Source organism: Gorilla gorilla, chromosome 1 (genome assembly GCF_029281585.2).
Source record: "Gorilla gorilla gorilla isolate KB3781 chromosome 1, NHGRI_mGorGor1-v2.1_pri, whole genome shotgun sequence".
NCBI classification, from domain to species: domain Eukaryota; kingdom Metazoa; phylum Chordata; class Mammalia; order Primates; family Hominidae; genus Gorilla; species Gorilla gorilla.
In genome coordinates, this window is record NC_073224.2 from 224,275,687 (window position 1) to 224,298,732 (window position 23,046).

At 41.3% G+C, this 23,046-nt stretch overlaps 1 protein-coding gene and 1 non-coding gene across 6 annotated transcripts in view; both read right to left on the reverse strand.

Annotated features, from left to right (window-relative positions):
* SPEN (spen family transcriptional repressor) overlaps positions 1-23,046 on the reverse strand; it is a 90,302-nt gene that overhangs the window by 28,750 nt on the left and 38,506 nt on the right. For 3 of the 5 annotated variants that reach the window (XM_019011562.4, XM_004024727.5, XM_019011567.4), the window contains 2 exons: positions 2,270-2,430; positions 437-637 (listed from right to left, as the gene is read on the reverse strand). In XM_019011562.4, coding sequence (XP_018867107.4) covers positions 437-637; positions 2,270-2,430 — 362 coding nt within the window. The remainder of the gene's footprint in view (positions 1-436; positions 638-2,269; positions 2,431-23,046) is intronic. The other 2 variants (XM_063702491.1, XM_063702494.1) reach the window with 1 other exon arrangement.
* On the reverse strand, positions 741-841 carry LOC115932401 (small nucleolar RNA U13). The gene has a single exon (XR_004068685.1). It is a non-coding gene; the product is annotated as a small nucleolar RNA U13 (small nucleolar RNA).

Here is a 23,046-nt window from a genome sequence, read left to right on the forward strand (position 1 = left end):
CCACCCACCTCAGCCTCCCAAAGTGCTGGGATTACAGGCATGAGCCACTGCGCCCAACCAGAAGTAGTTTCCTTTCCAATTCAAGGTAATTCTGTTGTCACACTCCTAGGAGCTACCTCCTAGTTTTGATCAAGTCAATCCTTTTGGGAAGGCTGGACTCAATAAGGGTCTACACAATTCTGCCTTTCAGACTCTTAACAGTCAGCAAGTCTCCATTACAGCAACAGAAAAATCTATCCTCCCTAACCAAAACAATGTTTTTTATTAAGTTGAACAATAAATAGAACCATCTTTTAAAACAGAAGACAATGGAAATATGTCAATAAATAAAGCCAGAATAGTGTCCTCATTCAGGATCATATGCTGCCCTCTCATACACTGCAACACAAACAGTGTGTGTGATGTGTAACTCAAACTCAGCTTGCTTGTGTCTTACCTGGACCTATCCACGCTGTTACTTCAATCTGCATGCCAAAAAAAAGTTTTCCTTTTGATGCAGTCAAGGCTTTTTCTTGGTCCTCTTGCTGCCGAAAGAATACCAGACCATACCTCTCTTCTGAAGTCCCATGTATCTGCACTGAAGTTACTTTTCCAAATTTCTTAAATTCATGGAAAAGGCCATCTTTAAGGCTTGTATCTAAATTCCCAAACAAAACCAAGTTATTAATTCTTCTAATTTAATTATAACTAAATAAGCAACCTACTAAATCTTTAGCCTGATTTTCTCATTTTTTTGTTCATGTCAGACAGGTAATATACTAATGTCATAACAAGGTTTGAGGGAGGCACACCTCACACAGCATGAAAACCCAATCATCATACTTATGAACCACAAAAGGATCTAGCTTGAGATCTGACTTAAATTTTATTGTCATTAAAACATTACTTTTTCAAACAAAAAAGCTCTAAAAACACGGTTTGGAGATTATTGTACAATTCTGAAAATAAACTAAGTGTTAGATGATAGTATTGGTTATTTGTTAGGTAAGAATGATACTGTGGTTATCCAGAAAAATGCCCTTATATATTATAGATATATACATAAATATACGTGTGTAAGTAGGTATGAAATAAAACAACATCAAGGATTCACCTTAAAGGTAAAAAAAAAAAAAAAAAAAAAAAAGCCAGTAGGAAAGCAGGAAGACAGGAAACAGATAAAGCAAAAATGCAAAATGATGATTTCTGAATCTTGGATATTATATAAGGGGAGTTCATTTTGCTATTCCTTCTACTTTGGGGTAGGTTTCATAATAAAACTTTTACATGTCTGTTTATAAAGTGTTAAAGACTTGAAATGGAAAGGCATCGTCTATCTTTCCAAGGATCATCTCAATGATAAAATTGTGTGAGAAGTGTCATGTAGCATGCTAAACAATTTTAATATCCTTTACAGATGAATCATACCATCTGGGGGTCTTGTGTTAATTTGCTTTATTAGAAATATAAAAGGTGTATAGAAAGGCAAGCCAATTTTACTCCCTTGTCCATTTCTAAATTACCAAGTACTCTAAATCAAAAGCTCATCAACATTAGTATCTCAATAACTCTATTCACAAACCTGATACATAAGTTTTTAGGCTATTTTAGTAAATAATTTTTTTTTTTTTTTTTTTTTTTAAGAGACAGAGTCTCGCTCTGTCGCCCAGGCTGGAGTGCAGTTGCCTGACCTCAGCTCACTGCAAACTCCGCCTCCTGGGTTCACGCCATTCTCCTGCCTCAGCCTCCCAAGTAGCTGGGACTACAGACGCCCACCACCACGCCCGGCTAATTTTTGTATTTTTAGTAGAGACGGGGTTTCACCATGTTAGCCAGGATGGTCTCCATCTCCTGACCTCGTGATCCGCCCGCCTCGGCCTTCCAAAGTGCTGGGATTACAGGCGTGAGCCACCGCGCCTGGCCCCTATTTTAGTAAATAATTTAAGCAATCACTGAAATACACTTAGCTAAAAAATACTTAATTTGGTCTTTGTTGGCATGACTATCTACTAATAGTTTTAACTTGTTTACATGCTCAACATGACCAATGTAGGAGTAACAGTATATTACGGTCAGCTGTCAATTAAAAATATTACCAGTAAAGAAGAGACCACAGAATAGCTTAAGCAGACTTTTCCATTATTCATGGCTTTCCTCATTTAAAACGTTAATATTTTGAAATGGGTTTTCCATTATAATTTTATGCCCAAAGTTATTTCAATGTAATGCAGTATCATACCTCATTCCTCAGTAGTAGCACAGAGGAAAGGACATTCACACAAAATTTTACCTGTAGAGCGTACTGGAAGATTCTGGACCTTGATCCCAAAACTTTTACGGGGCTCATCTTTTTCCAGAGATGAAAGCAACTGGGAAGTGGGTGCTGGGACTGCTGCAGACTGAACTGATCGAGCTGGAGAATCATCACTTGAACTACTGCTGGAATCACTGCTGCAAAAAGGCAACAACAACAAACTTTAGTGAAAAGACAAACAGAAAATGAGCAGCATTAGAAAACTTCTTAAAATAACTAATAGGTCTAAATTTTCAGACTGGAATTTCTGGAGGCCCTGCATTCTACACATCTATCTCATACTCTACCTTCAGAGGTGGCAGAAGATGATAAATATGCAGGAGCACAAAAGTATAATCTTCATTTACCACCATATACAACCAATGCAAGTGTTGCATTCTATTAATAACTTGAACATTTTTTTTTCAAATGAAGTAAGACTAGTGAATTCAATTCACTTAGTATAATAATAATAATAGTGCGTATATGGGTTTGGGATTCAGAGGTCTAGATTCAAATCTTGGATCAGACATATAGCACATGTCCGTGGACAAATCACTTAACACCTTTGAAATGGGTTTCCTATCATAATTTTATGCCTAAAGTTACCACATGGAACACAGGACTCTCAGCCAACATAATGAAACTAAATGAAAATAGTATTTCTAAAATGTCATCATACCCAATTTCCCCCAATATCAAGTGTGTAAAATGAAAATAATTATAATAGTACCTATATCACAGGGTTAAGAATTAAATAAAACAGATGGGGCTCAGTGGCTCACGCCTGTAATGCCAGCACTTTAGGAGGCCAAGGCGGGTGAGGTCAAGAAACTGAGATCATCCTGGCCAACATGGTGAAAACCCGTCTCTACTAAAAATATAAAAATTAGCTGGGTGTGGTGGCGTGCGCCTGCAGTCCCAGCCACTCGGGAGGCTGAGGCAGGAGAATCGCTTGAACCTGGGAGGCAGAGGTTGCAGTGAGCCAAGATCACGCCACTGCACTCCCGCCTGGGTGACAGAGCAAGACTCCGTCTTAGAAAAAAAAAAAAGAATTAAAGAAATGCACAAGTTTAGAGAGTTTGGAATATGACAGGTATCCAATAAATAAAACAGGGCCGGGTGTGGTGGCTCACACCTATAATCCCAGCACTTTGGGAGGCAGAAGTGGCAGGATCGCTCGAAGCCAGGAGTTTGAGACCAGCCTGGGTAACAGAGTCAGGCCTTGTCTTTAAAACAAACAAAACAAACAAATAAATAAATAAATGAAGCAGCACTGCTCAGTTACTATTAGTAGTAGTAGTAGCACTAGTACCTCATGGGTAATTTTTAGGAAAACAATACCCAAAATAATTTTCCAGGTAGGTGCAATTTTTAAATTACTGAAGGACTAATGAATAAATATTATGTAAGTTACTAGATCATGTTACTTTAGGCTTTCTTCACTGTGGATAACATGGAAAAGTGAGAGTTAATGAAACTAATCTCTTCAGTTTAATAAAATCCTCAAACAGAAAGAGAGTCAACTGAAGGACAAGAAGGAAATGCTACTTACACAGTCAAATTAAGAAAAAAATACATTTAAATAAGTTTATTATGCCTTACTTCTCTATGCAAGTTCATAGGAAAAAAGTTTATTATGCCTAAGAACTATGTGAGAAACATAAAATTCTCTTTTCAGTACTGGACAAGCAAGACTTTTGTGGCTTGCTTTTATGGCATTCTCAAATAGGTTAATAAAAAGTTATTTACAGATTTTGCTATCTTTCTGAAATTTTGCTTCATATTCTCCCCCACGTTATAAAGGCCTCACTTTTCAAGCAAATCATTTTGAGTGGTGAATCCATCTTAAGCACACTAGCTATAGGAAAAGACCCAGGGTAGTTTCTGTCCTTGCACTAGAACTACAGCTCTCATATTCAGGACAATCACTAATCCATCCAGACAAATGAGTCCAAGCTTAGGTTGAAAAAACTTTGCTACAGACCTTTTTTTTTTTTTTTTTTGAGACACAGTCTCGCTCTGTTGTCCAGGCTGGAGTGCAGTGGTGCGATCGTGGCTCACTGCAACCTCCACCTCTTGGGTTCAAGTGATTCTCGTGCCTCCCGAGTAGCTGGGATTACAGGCACGCACCACCATGCCCAGCTATTTTTTATATTTTTAGTGGACACGGGGTTTCACCATGTTGCCCAGGTTGGTCTCAAACTCCTGACCTCAAGTGATCCGCCCACCTCAGCCTCCCAATGTGCTGGGAATACAGGCATGAGCCAACACATCCAGCCGCTACAGCATTTTTTTAAAACTAAATAAGTTCTATGTTTTCTTATAGAAAACTAAGATGTTTCTAGAAAACTAATAATTTACACACCACTTTTAGCTCTCACATGTTAAAACAATAGACGAAAACTTGACTGGGTGCAGTGGCTTAGTTCCTGTAATCCCACCACTTTGAGGCAGGAGGACTGCTTGAGGCCAGGAGTTCAAAACCAGCCTGGTCAACATAGCAACACCCCATCCCTACAAAAGAAAAATTTAAAAATTAGCTGGGCATGGTGGCACGTACCCGTAATCCCAGCTACTGGGGAGGCTGAGGCAGAGGATCACATGAGCCTAGGAGTCTGACGTTGCAGTGAGCCATGGTCATACCACTACACTCCAGCCTAGGCAACAGAGCGAGACTCTGTCTCAAAAAAAAAAAAAAGATGAAAACATGCCGGGTGCAGTGGCTCACGACCGTAATCCCAGCACTCTGGGAGGCCAAGGCAGGTGAATCACTTGTGGCCAGGAGTTCAAGGATAGCCTGGCCAACATGGTGAAACCTCATCTCTACTAGAAATAACAAAAATTAGCCGGGCTTGGTGGCACACGACGTGCCTGTAATCCAAGCTACTCTGGAAGCTGAGGCATGAGAATCACTTGAACCAGGGAGGCAGAAGAAGCTGCATTAAACTCTGATCACACCACTGCACTCCAGCCTGGACAACAGAGTGAGAATGTCTCAAAAAAAAAAAAGAAAGAAAGAAAGAAAGAAAAGAAAAAGAAAGCTTAATAAGGTTATCAGCACTTTCTGATAGTGGTTTGAAATGTAGGAAAATAAACCTCTGTCAGTGCAAACTACTAGGGATAAAGGCCTTGAGATAAAATCATAAGCTGTCATTGCTAGGCCCCTTATCAATGAACTAGGTTTAGCTTTCCCATCTATAAGAAGAAAAAATGTTTGCTGATCATCCAGCAAAAGCAGTGTTACAAGTATTAAGTAAATACTATCCTGAATACGATATTGTCATTGACATTAGGGTTTAATGAAATCAATCTTCTGTTTTTAGCACAGAAGGAAAAAGATACTTGTTATACATGTTAAATACTCCAAGTAATATTAATACAAGATTATTCACAAGGCCACCAGATGACAGTATAGAATATGTTATGTGACTTGTCAATGGCAATAATCATAAAGTAAACATTAAGGAAAATATTTTAATTACAATACTACCAATATTATATACACCAAATTTCCTTAGCAACAGTGGTTACAGAAGTAAACAATCACGAGCAAAAGCAAAATTTATGGCTATTGAAATCATTAATAAGGGCCGAGCACGGTAGCTCATGCCTGTAATCCCAGCACTTTGGGAGGCTGAGGCAGGCAGATCACGAGGTCAAGAGATCAAGACCATCCTGGCCAACATGATGAAACCCCGTCTCTACTAAAAATACAAAAAAATTGGCTGGGCGTGGTGGCATGCGCCTGTAGTCCCAGCTACTCGGGAGGCTGAGGCAGGAGAACTGCTTGAACCCGGGAGGTGGAGGTTGCAGTGAGCCAAGATCGCACTACTCCACTCCAGCCTGGGGACAGAGCAAGACTCCATCTCAAAAAAAGAAAAAAGAAATCATTAATAAGGCAACAAAAAGTTCTACACAAGTTTGTATTATAAAAATGAAGGCCGGGCATGGTAGCTAACGCCTGTAATCCCAGCACTTTGGGAGGCCAAGGCAGATGGATCACCTGAGGTCAGGAGTTTGAGACCAGCCTGGCCAACATGGTGAAACCCCATCTCTGCTAAAAATACAAAAGTTAGCTGGGCGTGGTGGCTCATGCCTGTAATCCCAGCTACTCAGGAGGCTGAGGCAGGAGAATCGCTTGAACCCGGGAGGCGGAGGTTGCAGTGAGCCGAGATCGTGCCATTGCACTTCAGCCTGGGCAACAACAGCGAAACTCCATCTCGAAAAATAAATAAAATAAAATAAAAGTAAAAATAAAAATGGAGACAGCTGGACGCAGTGGCTCACACCTGTAAGCCCAGCACTTTGGGAGGCTGAAGCAGGTAGATTACCTGAGGTCAGGAGTCTGAGACCAGCCTGGCCAACATGGTGAAATACCATCTGTACTAAAAATAGAAAATTAGCAAGGTGTGGTGGCGTGTGTGTGTAATCCCAGCTACTCCGGAGGCCGAAGCAGGAGAATCACTTGAACCCAAGAGGCAGAGGTTGCAGTGAGCCAAGGTTGCGCCACTGCACTCCAGCCTGGGCAATAAGGGCGAAACTCCGTCTCAAAAAAAAAAAAAAAAAAAAGAGACAAAGGACAAAGATAATCAATCAATGGTGATAATGCCTTTAAAATAAAGTACAAAAATAATGGTAGAAATCAGATTTATTATAAACATTTAAACAGATTTATTACAAACATTATCACAGGCCATTATTGTAAACATTATTACAGGCACGGCGGCTCATGCCTGTAATCCCAGCACTTTGGGAGGCCGAGTCAGGTGAATCACCTGAGGTCAGAAGTTTGAGACCTCAAAAAAAAAAAAAAAAAAAAATTATCACACTCTTTTTGGGTGAATCCCCTGCTACCACACCAATTCTGAAACAAGATATAGAATTTAACTTTCAGAATCATCTGCTGAATAATGTGAAGTGGCAACTAGAAGGGGAGACTGGTTTTAAAATTAATTATGAAACAATAAAAATGGTACAAGTTTTTAGTTCACATTTTTTTTTTTTTTTTTTTTGAGATGGAGTTTCGCTCTTATTGCCCAGGCTGGAGTGCTGCTCACTGCAACCTCAACCTTCCAGGTTCAAGTGATTCTCCTGCCTCAGCCTCCCAAGTAGTTTGTTGGCCGCCATGCCCAGCTAATTTTGTATTTTTAGTAGAGACAGGGTTTCACCATGTTGGTGAGGCTGCTCTCGAACTCCTGACCTCAAGTAATCCACCCGCCTTGGCCTCCCAAAGTGCTGGGATTACAGGCATGAGCCACCGCGCTCGGCCTCGAGTTCACATTGTGATATGCTAACCTAAACTGCAATGTACCATGGATTTCAAGATCTTGAATCAAAATGAGGGCATGAATGTAGGCCCCTAAATACTTTCAGTCTTACTAAATTGACAGAAGGCCCAAATGCCTGGAATTCTTGTCCATTTTAATTTTTCAAAAATTTTTATGTTCTCAATTTTGTTAGAGCTAAAGAATCACAACAGTTCATCAAAATGCATGATATAGTATTCAGTTGTTTCTTAAAAGCCAAAAATAGTTCATCAGAAGCTAATCTAAGTTGTCTTAAAGAAGTAGTAATAACAGTATATTGACTAATTGTTTTAAGAAAGTGGAATTTACCCAAGCACAACAATATTACATGTTCAATATCAATTAAAAGTATCATTCTAAATAAAGAATTGGAAGCCGGGCACAGTGCATAGTCCCAGCTACTCTGGAGGCTGAGGCAGGAGGATCCCTTGAGCTCAGGAGTTTGAGACCAGCATGCACATGACATGGCAAGACCCCAGTCTTTTCAAAAACAACAATTTGAGGCCAGGCACAATACTTTGGGAGGCCAAGGCAGGCAGATCACTTGAGCCCAGGAGTTTGTGACCAGCCTGCGCAACAGGACAAAACCCCATCTCTACAAAAAATTAGGCATGGTGGCATGTGCCTGTGGTCCCAGCTCCCTAGGAGTCTAAGGTGGGAGGATCATCTAAGCCCAGGAGGTCGAGGCTGTAGTGAGGTGTGATGGTGCCACTGCACTCCAGCCTGGGCTAGAACACAATTTAAAAGAAACCTAGTTCCACTTTTCCTAACCACATTTCCAAAGACAATTAAGGACAAATTATTTCTTATAATTTGTAATTAAGATTATTGAAAAAATGAAGAACCAGATCTGACCAGTATTTCCTTATGAAGAAATATAAGAGTAGGCAACTGGTTACATAACAATTCGTAATAAACGAACAGAATATAGGATTCTAGGATTCTCATAAACCAAATAATGATATCATGCCATCAACTAATCCTATTCCTGCAGCCATTTTACACACAGAACTACATGAGCATTTGACTCTTACCACTGAAAATGCCAAGGCACTCAGTATGCTATTTATAAGATGACTCAGGGCTATATCTGTTAACATACAAGAGTGACATCCAGTTACTGACTTCTGTATCCCTCTATTATTTGTAAACATTTACTTACGGCAAATATGCATCTATACTGGTTTTTTTTTTAAAGCTGGAAGATTAAAAGACATTTAACCAAATTAAGTTGAGAAACAAAACTCTGGCATAAACCAGTATTTTCAGAAAGGAGCAATTAGGGCAATTAGAAAACACTGCAACTAACATAGTTAGAGGGCCCATTTGTCATAACCAGGTATCTCCCTACCCATCAGGTAGCTAATAATTTTTCTCTCCATATAATCAATATGTAATTTGGGGCCAAAAGAAAAGATTTTCAATCAGGTTTGGGTGCCCACTGGTCCTTATCTAATTTCTATTAGAATAATCATCTATTTTATTTTAACTTTTATTTATTTTATTTTTTGTAGAGATGGGGTCTTACTTTGTTGCCCAGGCTGATCTCCAATTCCTGGGCTCAAACGACCTTCCCACCTCGGCCTCCAAAAGTGCAGACTATAGGCGTGAGCCACCATTCCTGGCCCATAATCTCTTAAACAGAATGCATCACCACAGCAAGTAATAATACTTCCACATCTCATTTTTTTTTATAAGTCCAAATTGTATCTTTCTAGTGCAGCAGTTATCTAAGTGTAAGAGGACCTGTGAGGACCCAAAATCCTTTTAGGAGATCTGTGAGACCTTCCCTATTTCAACTGTGTATCTGTGTGAGGCCAAATTTTCTTCATATACTTCACCCAAAAAACCTTATAATCACAGTTTGAATACAGAATTGGTTATGAGAATCTAACTATCTTACTAAACCAGACGTTTAAAAGATTTTCAGGCCGGGCACAGTGGCTCACGCCTGTAATCCCAGCACTTTGGGAGGCTGAGGCAGGAAGATCACTTGAGGTCAGGAGTTTGAGATCAGCCTGGCCAACATGGCGAAACCCTAACTCTGCTAAAAATACAAATATTAGCGGGGCATGGTGGCACATGCCTGTAGTCCCAGCTACTTGGGAGGCTAAGGCATGGGAATCGTTTGAACCTGGGAAGTGGAGGTTGCAGTGAGCCGAAATCATGCCACTGCACTCTAGCCTGGGTGACAGAGTAAGACTGTCTCAAAAAAAAAAAAAAAAAACTAAATAAATAAGTAAAAAATAAAAGGTTTTCAAAAAATAAAACGTCATTCTCACTAAAATAAAAATTTTAAAGTTTAAATTTCAATACGGCAAATGTCAATAGATACTATCCACAATAAATGAAAGCCCAATAATTTTAAAACGTAAAGTCAAGCCTAGAAAGTTTTAAAAACAGTTCAGCAGTCTGATGTGACACCATTACCATTTTCAACTCCACCACTTCTGATAATCTGAATTTAAGCATCTTTTGTTGGTGTTTTTTTTTTTTTTTTTTTTTTTTGAGATGGAGTCTCACTTTGTCACCCAGGCTGGAGTGCAGTGGCGTGATCTCGGCTCACTGCAACTTCCGATCCCCAGCTTCAAATGATCCCCCCACCTCAGCCTTCTGGGTAGCTGGGACCACAGACCACACGTATGGACCACCACACCCAGCTATTTTTTTGTTTGCATTTTTAGTAGAGACAGGGTCTTGCCATGTTGTCTAGGGTGGTCTCGAACTTCTGAGCTCAAGCAATCTGCTGACCTCGGCCTCCTGGCTCATTACAGGCATGAGCCACCACGCCCAGCCTCTCTATTTTTTTTATTTTTATTTTTTTAGTTTTTTTTATTTTTTTTTTTTACCAGACAGAGTCTCTACTCTTTCGCTCAGGCTGGAGTACAGCGGCGCAATCTTGGCTCACTGAAACCCCTGCCTCCCAGGTTCTAGCAATTCTGCTGCCTCAGCCGCCCCGACACCTTTTTTTTTTAAGGGACGAGGTATTACTATGTTGCCCAGGCTGGCCTCAAACTCCTGGGCTCAAACGTCCTCCCGTCTCAGTCACCCTAGAAGAAGCTGGAACTACATGCATACACCACCACACCTGACTCAAGCCTCTATTTTTTTTTTACTCCAAAAAATAACAAGGAAATAATCAACTGAGTGACCTGCCAAGACACTTCATTTTGCCTCTCTTAACTGAATTTCCCTAACAGTTAGCAGACCTCATGATCTTTCAAAGACCCTACTAGTTTTAGCAGGGTTCTACAACATTTTTGTTGTCACAGTGGGGGTGGGGTGGGGTAGGGTTACTGGCATCTGCCAAGTACCCTACAGTGCACAGGAAAGTCCCAACAAAGAGTTCTCTGGTCTCAAATGTGAATAGTGCCAAGACTGAGAAACCCCGGCCTGTATTATTTCTTGGACTGCTTTCCCATCTTTTGAAAAACCAACATGCTAATTTCAAGCTGCAATCCAAATGCAGGATCCTTAACATTGATTATTCTTCCTCATTACTAATGTATCATTTCATAAAAATCTTTGAATTGTAAGAAAAAAATGTAAACTTCTGAAAATCAAACTTCCTCAAGAAGAAGCTGAGATCTAAAACACTCTGGTGTCACTTGATTTTGGACAACATGATAAAAAGGTAAAGTATAAACAACTTTTTTACAATATTAACTTCACCATTCAATACCAAGGTCACTACTTTATAGACAAAACCGTTTTATAATTTTTAAACAAGTAGTAAGTAAAATATATACAATATTGCTACTCATACCCTAGTGTAACGTTTACATCAATGAAAACGATTCCATTCATATTGAAATGGTTTTTACCGCAACAGCTTTCCTTATCGTCAACCTAGGGCCTGAAGGTGGTAGTTTAATATCACAATTAGATTTTTCCTCACCAAAGTACAATGCTCAGAAGAAATTAGAAAAAGGTCTATCTTACACAATAAGGTTAATGGGGTATTTTGCTTTATAATTTTAAGACATTTTTAATTTCGTTTAAAAAGCACACTACAGGCCAGGGGTGGTGGCTCATGCTTGTAATCCCAGCACTTTGGTAGGCCGAGGACGGTGGACCGCCTGAGGTCAGGAGTTCAAGACCACCCTGACCAATATGCTGAAACCCAGTCTCTACTAACAATACAAATAAATTAGCCAGGTATGGTGGCATGCAGCTGTAGTCCCAGCTACTCAGGAGGCTGAGGCAGGAGAACTGCTTGAACCTGGGAGGCAGAGGTTGCAGTGAGCCGAGATAGCGCCATTACACTCCAGCCTGGGTGACAGTGACACTCTCTCTCAAAAATAAATAAATAAATAAAATAAAAAAATAAAACAACAACAACAATAGAAACCACACTACAACTCAACAACAAAAAGCAACCTGACTCAAAACTGGTCAAAGACTTCAAAGACATTTCTCCAAGGATATATAAATGGAAAATAAGCACAAGAAAAAATGCGCAACATCTAATAATTAGGGAAACGCAAATCATAACCATGTGAAACTGGGCTCATACTTGTAGTTGACACTACTTGGGAGCCTGAGGCAGAAGGACAGCATGAGCACAGGAGTTCGAGTTCAGCATAAACAACACAGCATCTTAAAAAAAAAAAAAAAAAAAAAACTCTGCCACAAGATACATCACTTCACACCCACTAGGATGGCTATTATTAAAAACAAACTGCCGAGCGCAGTGGCTTACGCCTGTAATCCTAGCACTTTGGAAGGGCGAGGCAGGCAGATCACTTGAGCTCAGGAGTTCAAGACCAGCCTGGCCAACATGGCGAAACCCCGTCTCTACAAAAAATTACCAAAAACGATTAGCCAGGCATGGTGGATGTGCCTGTAGTCCCAGCTACTTGGCGGGGGTGCTGAGCCAGGAAGATGGCTTGAACCTGGGAAGTCAAGGTTGCAGTGGGCCAAAATCGCACCACTACACTGCAGCCTAGATGACAAAGTGAGACCCTGTCTCAAAAAAACAAGCAAACAAAATAACAAATGCAAGGATGTGAAGAAATTGGAACCCTTGTGCATTACTGATGGGAAAGTAAAATGGTACAGCCATGGGGTTCCCCAAACGCTAACTTACCACTGAACCAGCGATTCCACTATGGTTATATACCCAAGAGAAATGAAGACGGGAACTCAAATAGATATTTGTACACTCACATTCACAGCATGTTCAACACCCAAAAGGGGGAAGCAACCCAAGTGTCTATCGACAGATGAGTGAGTCAACAAAATATGGTATACACATAAAATAGAATATTATTCAGCCTTTTAAAGAAAGGAAATTTTGGCTGGGTGCAGTGGCTCACGCCTGTAACCCCAGCACTCTGGGAAGCCAAGGTGGACGGATCACCTGAGATCAGGAATTCAAGACCAGCGTGGCCAATATGGTGAAACCCCATCTCTACTAAAAACACAAAAAAATTAGCCAGGCGGTAGTCGCACATGCCTGTAATCCCAGCTACTCGGGAGGCTGAGGCAGGAGAATCGCTTGAGCCTGGGAAGTGGAGGTTGCAGTGAGCCAAGACTGAGCCACTGCACTCTAGCCTGGGCAACAGAGTGAGACCCTGTCTCAAACCAAAAAAAAAAAAGAAAAATAAAATTTTGACAAATGCTACATCATGAATGAACCTTGAAGATATTATGCTAAATGAAATAAACCAGCCATACCCAAAAAATATTGTATGATTCCATTTATAGGAGGTACCTGGAGTAGTCAACTTCATAAAGGCAGAAAGTAGAATGGTGGTTGCCAGGGGCTGGGGGAAAGGGAGAATTGGGAGTTATTGTTTAATGGGTATAGAGTTTCAGTTGAGGAAGATGAAAAAGTTCTGGAGATAGATGGTGGTGATCGTTGCAAAATAATGTCAATGTATTTAAGTGCCACTGAACTGAACACTTAAAAGTGGTTAAAATGGTAAATTTTATTTTACACACACACACACACACAAGATAAATTAAGAAGTAAAATACAAAGTTAGTGGTCACTCTCTTTGTTCCTTAGAAAAAGATAAGCGATTCCAAACCAGTCAAAGTAAGCTACCTGCTGCTTTTTGTCCACAATGCTCTGCTCAATCAAGGGGTCTCACAGCCTGTTTTTCCCAGGTAAACTTCCTCAGAGATGACATCAGGGCAATGAGTCAGACCTAACTGGTGACCGTGCAACTATTACAAAAGAAACGGGGAAAGCATTGCAGGACTCAACTGTATAAATCATCAATGAAGCCCTTTAGAGCCAAAGTTATTGAAAAGCGATCTAAACTCTTTAAATTTAGGATAGTATTAAGAAAATGCTGTGCTGATACATTAAAAAGCAAAAATGCGGCCAGGTGCAGTGGCTCAAGCCTGTAATCCTAGCACTTTGGGAGGCCGAGGCAGGTGGATCACCTAAGGTCAGGAGTTTGAGACCATCCTGACCAATATGGTGAAACTCCGTCTCTACTAAAAAATACAAAAATTAGGCCGGGCGTGGTGGCCCACGCCTGTAATCCCAGCACTTTGAGAGGCCGAGGCGGGGGGATCACCTGAGGTTGGAAGTTTGAAGACCAGCCTGACCAACTTGGAGAAACTCCGCCTCTACTGAAAATACAATATTAGCTGGGTGTGGTGGCTGGCGCCTGTAATCCCAGCTACTCGGGATTACAAGCACGAGAATCGCTTGAACCCAGAAGGCGGAGGTTGCGGTTAGCCCAGACTGCGCCACTGCACTCCAGCCTGGGCAACAAGAGCGAAACTCCGTCTCAAAAAAAAAAAAAAAAAGAAAAACTAGCCGGGCGTGGTGGCGTACACCTGTAGTCCCAGCTACTCGGGTGGCTGAGACAGGAGAATTGCTTGAACCCAGAAGTGGAGGTTGCAGTGAGCCGAGATTGAACCACTGCACTCCAGCCTGGGCGACAAAGCGAGACTCCATCTCCAAAAAAAAAAAAAAAAAAAAAGTTTTTATTATGTAACCAATATTTTAATTTCAACTTTGGTCTATCAGATTTCTCCGGTCATCAGAAACTACAAAGATTTCTAATGGGAAAAGAGCGATACGATAATGATTAACTGAATTAGTAGAGTGAAACTGACAAAGGAAGAAAGCTTTCTCTTACTAGACAAAGCTGGAGGTGGAAAGAGAACCATAACCAACCACCAACACTAATGTTTCTTTTCTTTCAAGACAAGGTCTCGCTCTGTCATCCAGGCTGGAATGCAGAGGTGCACTCATGGCTCACTGCAGCCTCAACTTCCTGGGCTCAACCAATCCTCCCACCTCAGCCTCCTAAGTAGCTAGGACCACAGGCATGCACCACCACACCAGGCTAACACTTAAAATTACTTGTAGAGACAGGGTCTCACTATGTTGCCCAAGCTAGTAATTTTTCTTCTGACTACAATGACCCTTTATTGCTGATATAAACAACTAATAACATTTCCTGAAGATTACTTAGTACAAAATCTGACCTCAGAAATTAACTTCTTAAAGCTCTCCTACTATCCATCTAGACTTCACCTCTGAATATTTATAAACATCAAACAAATCTAAACCTTAGGCAGGTACTGGCTCCACTTAAGTAATAAATTAATCAATAGGTAAGATTTAGGCTTAACTAGATTTAGTGTTGATGGTCACTAAAGTGATGGTAAAGGCTGGGCATAGTGGCTCAATCCTGTAATCCCAGCACTTTGGGAGGCCGAGGAGGGTGGATAACCTGAGGTCAGGAATTTGAGACCAGCCTGACCAATATAGTGAAACCACGTCTCTACAAATAATACAAAAATTTGCCAAGAGTGGTGGCATGCGCCTACAGTCCCAGCTACGTGGGAGGCTGAGACAGGAGAATTGCTTGAATCTGGGAGGTGGAGATTGCAGTGAGTCAAGATCCCGCCACTGCACTCCAGCCTGGGTGACAGAGTGAGACTGTCTCCAAAAAAAAAAAAAAAAAAAAGTGATGGTAAAATCAAACACAATAATTAATCAGTTTTATTATTTCTCATCTATTCTCAAGTCCAATAGTTTACATAAATGAGAGGAAAAAAATCATTAAAATACTGCATTTTATAAAAGTGCCTTATTTTGGCAGAAAATGCTGTTTAAAATTGTGTTTAAATATGCTTTATGTGGTTAGCATGCTCACAAAAGATTAAGTATAGGCCGGGCATGGTGGCTCACGCCTGTAATCCCAGCACTTTGGGAGGCCGAGACAGGTGGATCGCCTGAGGTCAGGAGTTCAAGACTAGCCTGGCCAACATGAAGAAACCCCAACTCTAATAAAAATATAAAAAAAAATTAGCTGGGCACAGTGGCGCATGTCTGTAGAAGTGGCGTATGAGTGGAAGAATCGCTTGAACCTGGGAGGCAGAGGTTGCAGTGAGCCGAGATCATGCCACTGCACTCCACCCTGGGCAACAGAGTGATATTCTGTCTCCAAAAAAACAAAAAAAACAAAAAAAGGTTAAGTATAAGTACTTATTTGGGATCCAATTACACCAGTAGTTAATGTTTTAAAGTTTACTACTATCTTTTGGTAGAGTTAAGCAAAAGGATTATGTTAACAGTTGATCAACAGGGTATCTGGTAGATAATTAAAGCTTACCCAAAAAGAATAAAGGAATATTATTCACCTTTATAAAGGAATGAAATTATGATACATGTGACAAGACAGATAAGCCTTGAAAATATTATGCTAAGTGAAATAAGCCAGACACAAAAGGACAAATGCTGTGTGGTTCCACATATATGGGTACCTAGAGCTGTCAAGAATTCATGGGGACAGAAAGCAGAACAGTAGTCAGCAGAGGCTAAGACAGGGAGGAATGGGAGTTATTGTTTAATGATAATGGATAGTGGTGATGGTCACACAATATGAATGTACTTCATGGCACAGAACTATACACTTAAAAATGGTTAAAATGAGGCCAGGAATGGGTGATTCACACCTATAATCCCAGCATTTTGGGAGGCTGAGACAGAAGAATGACTTGAGCCCAGGAGTTTGAGACCAGCCTGGGCAACAGAGAGAGACACTATCTCTACAAAAGAAAAAAAAATTAAAAATTAGCTGGGCGTGTTGGTGCACACCTATGGTATCAGCTATGTGGGAGGGTAGCTTGAGCCCGTGAGGCTGAGGATGCAGTTAGGGGTGACTGCGCCACTGCACTCCAGCCTGGCCAACAGAGAAATACCCTGTCTCAGAAAATAAACAAAAAATGATTAAAGTGGTAAATATTAGGCCAGGCATGGTGGCTCACACCTGTAATCCCAGCACTTTGGGAGGCTGAGGCGGGCGGATCACCTGAGGTCGGGAGCTCGAGATCAGCCTGACCAACATGGAGAAACCCTGTCTCTACTAAAAATACAAAATCAGCCAGGCATGGTGGCACATGCCTATATTCCCAGCTACTCAGGAGGCTGAGGCAGGAGAATTGCTTGAACCCAGGAGGCAGAGCTTGCGGTGAGCCAAGATCGTGCCACTGCACTCCAGCCTGGGCAACAAGAGCGAAACTGTCTCAAAAAAAATAAAAATAAAAAGGTAAATATTATGCTGTGTATATTTTACTACAATTTAAAAAATCTTTTTTGAAGACTTATAAGCTTTGGCATTAAAAATACAATATGGGCCAGGCGCGGTGGCTCACGCTTGTAATCCAGCATTTGGGAGGCCAAGGCAGGCAGATCAGGAGGTCAGATCGAGCCCAACCTGGCCAACATGGTGAAACCCCGTCTCTACTAAAAATACAAAAATTAGCTGGTGTGGTGGCGCGTGTCTGTAATCCCAGCTATTCCAGAGGCTGAGGCACGAGAATCATTTGAACCCAGGAGGCGGAGGTTGCAGTGAGCCAGGGTCACATCACTGCACTCCAGCCTGGCGAAAGAGCGAGACTCCGTCTCAAAAAAAAAAAAAATAAACAAAAACCATAATATGGTAGTTTTAGGATCTACTGTCCTAATAACAGTAGCAAAAATGGAAAGAGGCTACGTTTTTGTTAATCTATTATTAAGAATCATGTGACTTCTTTTCGGGTGGGCTTTACTGGACCCTTCACACTCAGAAAACCTTGTACTCAAGTAACTCAAAGCAAAAAGCATCAAACATGCATGCTCCCTGAAAGCAGTAAGCAGATGTAACTTGTCTGCCTAAGAACAAGAAATCCTTCCAACGTGGCAGCAGTCTTTATTTAAGAGACAAAAAAGATGAGAAAATTTAAACTGTCAAATACAATGGGATTTTCTCATTCCCTTAGTCACACAGTATATAGAATCTGATATTTCTTGTATGAAAAAACTAAAATGTTTCAGAAGGCACAGGCCAAGAAAGCACACAGATCAAGTATGTGTGTGTGAGTGTGTGTCTGTTTTAATTCCAAGTGGTCACATACAACTGACGTAGCCTTACCAAACCCACAAGCAAATTTGAAGTTTGAGGTTTTTGCCTTTTCTGTCGCCCAGGCTGCAGTGCAGTAGTGCAATCTTGGCTCATTGCAACCTCCATTTCCTGGGTTCAAGCGATTCTTAAGCTTCAGCCACAAGTAGCTAGGATTACAGGCACATGCCACCACACCCGGCTAATTTTTGTGTTTTTAGTAGAGACGGGGTTTTGCCATGTTGACCAGGCTGATCTCAAACTCCTGGCCTCAAGTGATCCTCAAGCCTTAGCCTCCCCCAAAGTGCTGGGATTACGGCGGGAGCCACTGCAATTGGCTTGCTTTTTTTTGTTTTTTTTAAGAGACAGGGTCTCACTCTATTGCCCAGGCTTGAGCATACTGGCCTTTTTTCAATTTAACTTTGATACTAATTACATCTCCTCTCTATCCAGAATGAAAAAGAAGTTTGCTATTTCCTGCTTCTGAACTCTCCATTAGGGCAGTTGCAGGGACAAGGAGTTACAAAGGCACCTAACTCCCTACCAGAAAGCCTAAGCCATCCGCTATTTGGTATACTTTTTTGTTTATTTATAAATGACTACAAATTACTCAGTAAGAAACCTCAGGCTAAAATTCTTCTGCTTAAATATAATTACTTCTCTGCAGTTTCTTCCAGTGACAGATACAAAGCTACAGTCCAAGATGGCTCCACACACCATGACACAGCATATTCAGGAAGCTAATCTGCCCCTCCCTACGGCCATTGAAAATAACATATAAAGAATCACAGAACTCCTCCAGTTTGGGTTATACAAATGATGCCTAAAAGCAACACAGATGTGTATTATTTCTGTCTTCCAATTCCAATAACTGAATTCCAGTCTATTAGCACCAGTATGTAAACAGACATATTTTAAACCTCTATCAAAAGTACTAGCCATCACTTAAAAATGATCATCAGATGAAAGTGTTTTTGTTGTTGTTGTTGTTTTTTGAGACAGAGTTTCACTCTTGTTGCCCAGGCTGGAGTGCAATGGCGCAATCTCAGCTCACTGCAACCTCCACCTCCTGGGTTCAAACGATTCTCCTGCCTCAGCCTCCTGAGTAGCTGGGATTACAGGTGCATGCCACCACGCCCAGCTAATTTTGTATTTTTAATAGAGATGGGGTTTCGCCATGCTGACCAGCCTGGTCTTGAACTCCTGACCTCAGGTGATCTGCCTGCCTCAGCCTCCTAAAGTGCTGGGATTACAGACGTGAGCCACCGTGCCCTGCCGAAAGTTGTTTTTTAAATTTTAAAAATAAATTTACTCTGGTTAAGATTATTTGATTTTCTTCTTGGGAAATTAATTTATTTAGGGGCTTTGATATTAACATATTTCTAAGCCTAGAACCTGGACTTTGAAATAAATATTTCGGTTGAGCCATTCCCTCAGCCACCCTGGAAACAAACAGGCATTTTAGCCTGACCAACACCTGAAGTGTTGAAGATGGAATCTGGAAGTAGTTCAGTTTATATTTTAGGCATAACAGTCCCAAGAGGCTTTTCTATTAACCCATCATTTCCAAGAGAATAGAAGGGTTTAGGGAATTTAAAAAAAGAAAAATAACAAACTCTATTTGTCTTTAAACAAAATGAAAAGCACTAAATTGATACACAAATTATTTTGTGACATTACAGCTTAATAGAGCTTGCTTCTAGAAGAGCACTGTCCAGTAGAAATATAAGCCACAAAATTTTAATTTTCAAATAGTCATATTTTAAAAAGTAAAAAGAAGAGCTGGGAGCAGTGGCTCACGCCTGTAATCCCAGCACTCTGGGAGGCAGAGGTGGGCGGATCACGAGGTCAGGAGATCGAGACCACCCTGGCTAACAAGGTGAAACCCCATCTCTACTAAAAATACAAAAAGAAAATTAGCCGGGCGTGGTGGCAGGTGCCTATAGTCCCAGCTACTCGGGAGGCTGAGGCAGGAGAATGACGTGAACCCGGGAGGCGGAGCTTGCAGTGAGCCGAGATTATGCCACTGCACTCCAGCCTGGCCACTGCACTCTAGCCTGGGCCACAGAGCGAGACTCCATCTCAAAAAAAAAAAAAAAAAAGGTAAAAAGAAACAGACGTAATTAATGTAGTAATATGCTTTATTTAACCTAATATATTCAAAATATCGTTTGAACATGTAGCCAACATAAATAAGCTTTTTTTTTTTAAACCAGGTCTCCAGAACTTGATGTGTGTATTTTTAAACAGTTCTACTGAGATATATGTGAATGTATCAACATGACACCATGACATTAGTTTTTCTTAATGGTTTTTATATTAGCCCAGGTACAGTGGCTCATGCATGTAATTCCAGTGCTTTGGGAGTCCAAGGCAGGAGGATCACTTGAGGTCATGAGTCCTAGACCAGCCTGGGCAACATAGCGAGACCCTATCTCTTAAAAACAAAAAACAAGGCCAGGCGCGGTGGCTCAAGCCTGTAATCCCAGCACTTTGGGAGGCTGAGGTGGGCGGATCACGAGGTCAGGAGATCAAGACCATCTTGGCTAACATGGTGAAACCACACCTCTACTAAAAATACAAAAATTAGCCAGGCGTGGTGGCGGGTGCCTGTAGTCCCAGCTACTCGGGAGGCTGAGGCAGGAGAATGGCGTGAACCCAGGAGGCGGACCTTGCAGTGAGCCAAGATGGTGCCACTACACTCCAGCCTGGGCGACAGAGCCAGACTCCATCTCAAAAAAAAAAAAAAAAATTTAGCTAAGTGTGGTGGCATGTCTATAGTCTCGGCTACTTAGGAGGCTGAGGTGAGGGGATCCCTTGAGCCCAGGAGTTCAAGGTTGCAGTGAGCCATGATTGCACCACCACTCCAGCCAGGGTGACAGAGCAAGACTGCCTCTAAAAAAAAATTTTTTTCATAGCAATTATTTCCAAATGTGCTAAACCTCTAAGTGTTAGCTCCTATAAACGGAATTTCTTTGTTAAAACCCATACACATATATTTCTGGGCTACGCTTAAGCATTACAAAGGCCTACCATTTTCTCCTGAAGGATGATGTGCTGGTTTATTAGGGAGGTTTTTGTTTCTAGCTAGGATATCCAGTACTGCAGCCACTAGTCACATGTGGCTATTGAGTACTTGAAATGTGGCTATTCAGTGCACCAGTACTGATCAATGCTATAACATGGATGAACTGCAAAAACATATTAAGTGAAAGAAGCCAGTCACAAAAGACCACAATATGGTATGATTTTCCTTCTATTAAATGTCCAGAATAGGCTATAGAGATAGATTAGTAGTTGCCTTGGGCTGGAGGAGAAAAAGAATGGAGAGTAACTGCTAACGGGTATGAGGCTTCTTTTCGGGGTCATGAAAATGCACTAGTTTCATTATGGTGATGGTTGCAAAATGCTGTAAATGTATTAAAAAGCATTAACTGTCCACTTAAATGGGTGAATTTTATAGTGGAAGTTGCAGTGAGCAGAGATTGCACTCCAGCCTGGGAAGCAGAGCAAGACCCAGTATTTAAAAAAAAAAAAAAAAAAAACCTGAGTCAAAATCTAAAAATACCAACCAGGCCGGGCACGGTGGCTCATGCCTATAATCCCAGCACTTTGGGAGGTCAGGGTGGGCGGATCATAAAGTCAAGAGTTCGAGACCAGCCTGGCCAACATGGTGAAACTCAGTCTCTACTAAGAATACAAAAATTAGCTGGGTGTGGTGGTGCGTGCCTGTAATCCCAGCTACTCGGGAGGCTGAGGCAGGAAAATCGCTTGAACCCGGGAGGCGGAAGTTGCAGTGAGCCTAGATCACTTGAAAAATAAAAATAAAAATGTCAACCTGATTTTATTGAACTGTATATAATGTGTTCCCACCTATTTGTAAGAAAATGTTTTACTGCCCTCATCTTAGCATATATTTCTAATCTACATCTCTCTTCCATACCAAATGAAAGTTTTTAGAGGATGAGTGAAATTCTTAGAAACGAACTCTACAAAGACATTTTTAAAGCTATTTCACTTACTGTTTTGTCTACCTGGACATAGGAAGTTTATTTATAGTACAAAGTGGATTTGGAAAGACATTCTATAGGCCGGGTGCGGTGGCTCATGCCTGTAATCCCAGCACTTTGGGAGGCCGAGGCGGGTGGATCACCTGAGGTTGGGAGTTCGAGACCAGCCTGGCCAGCATGGTGAAACCCCATCTCTACTGAAAAATACAAAAATTAGCCGGGCATGGTGGCAGGCACGTGTAATCCCAGCTACTCGGGAAGCTGAGGCAGAAGAATCACTTGAACCCGGGAGATGGAGATTGTAGTGAGCCAAGATCGCGCCATTGCTCTTCAGCCTGGGCAACAGAATGAGACTCCATCTCAAATAATGGAAAAAAAAAAAAAGGTGTTCTATAGAGATATCACAATTTCCAGCACCAGTAAACTCCAGTAGCATATAACTTAATGAATAACTAATAAGTAAGTAAATGACCAGAGAGTGCTCTTTCCATTTTCTCACACAGGAATGGACAGCAAGACTACCCTTTAAAGGCAATTCAGTTTGTACTCTAAGACACAGATTGATAGAAGGGTGCTTGTATAAAGAATAAAACCTCAGCTAATTCTGAACTTCAGGAAATGCTAATGTTGGCCAGGCGCAGTGGCTCATGCCTGTAATCCCAGCACTTTGGGAGGTCGAGGTGGGCAGATCACTGGAGGTCAGGAGTTTGACACTGGTCTGACCAACATGGTGAAACCCCATCTCTACTAAAAATACAAAAATTAGTTGGGCGTGGTGGCACATGCCTGCAATCCCAGCTACTCAGGAGGCTGAGGCAGGAGAACTGCTTGAACCTGGGAGGCGGAGGTTGCAGCAAGGCGAAATCACGCCATTGCACTCCAGCCTGGGTGATAAAGGCAAAAAACCCCGTCTCAAAAAAAAAAAAAAAGAAAGAAAGAAAATGCTAATGTTAATTTTAAAATGAGAATTGCTACGTTTTCCTTAATTTCTGGACATGCATGATTCCTTGTTTGGGGCAAGGTAAATTTGTGCCTTGGCTTCTAAGAATGACCATAGAGAACTTCCAAGTACAAACACCCCAAAAGAGATATAAGGAAAG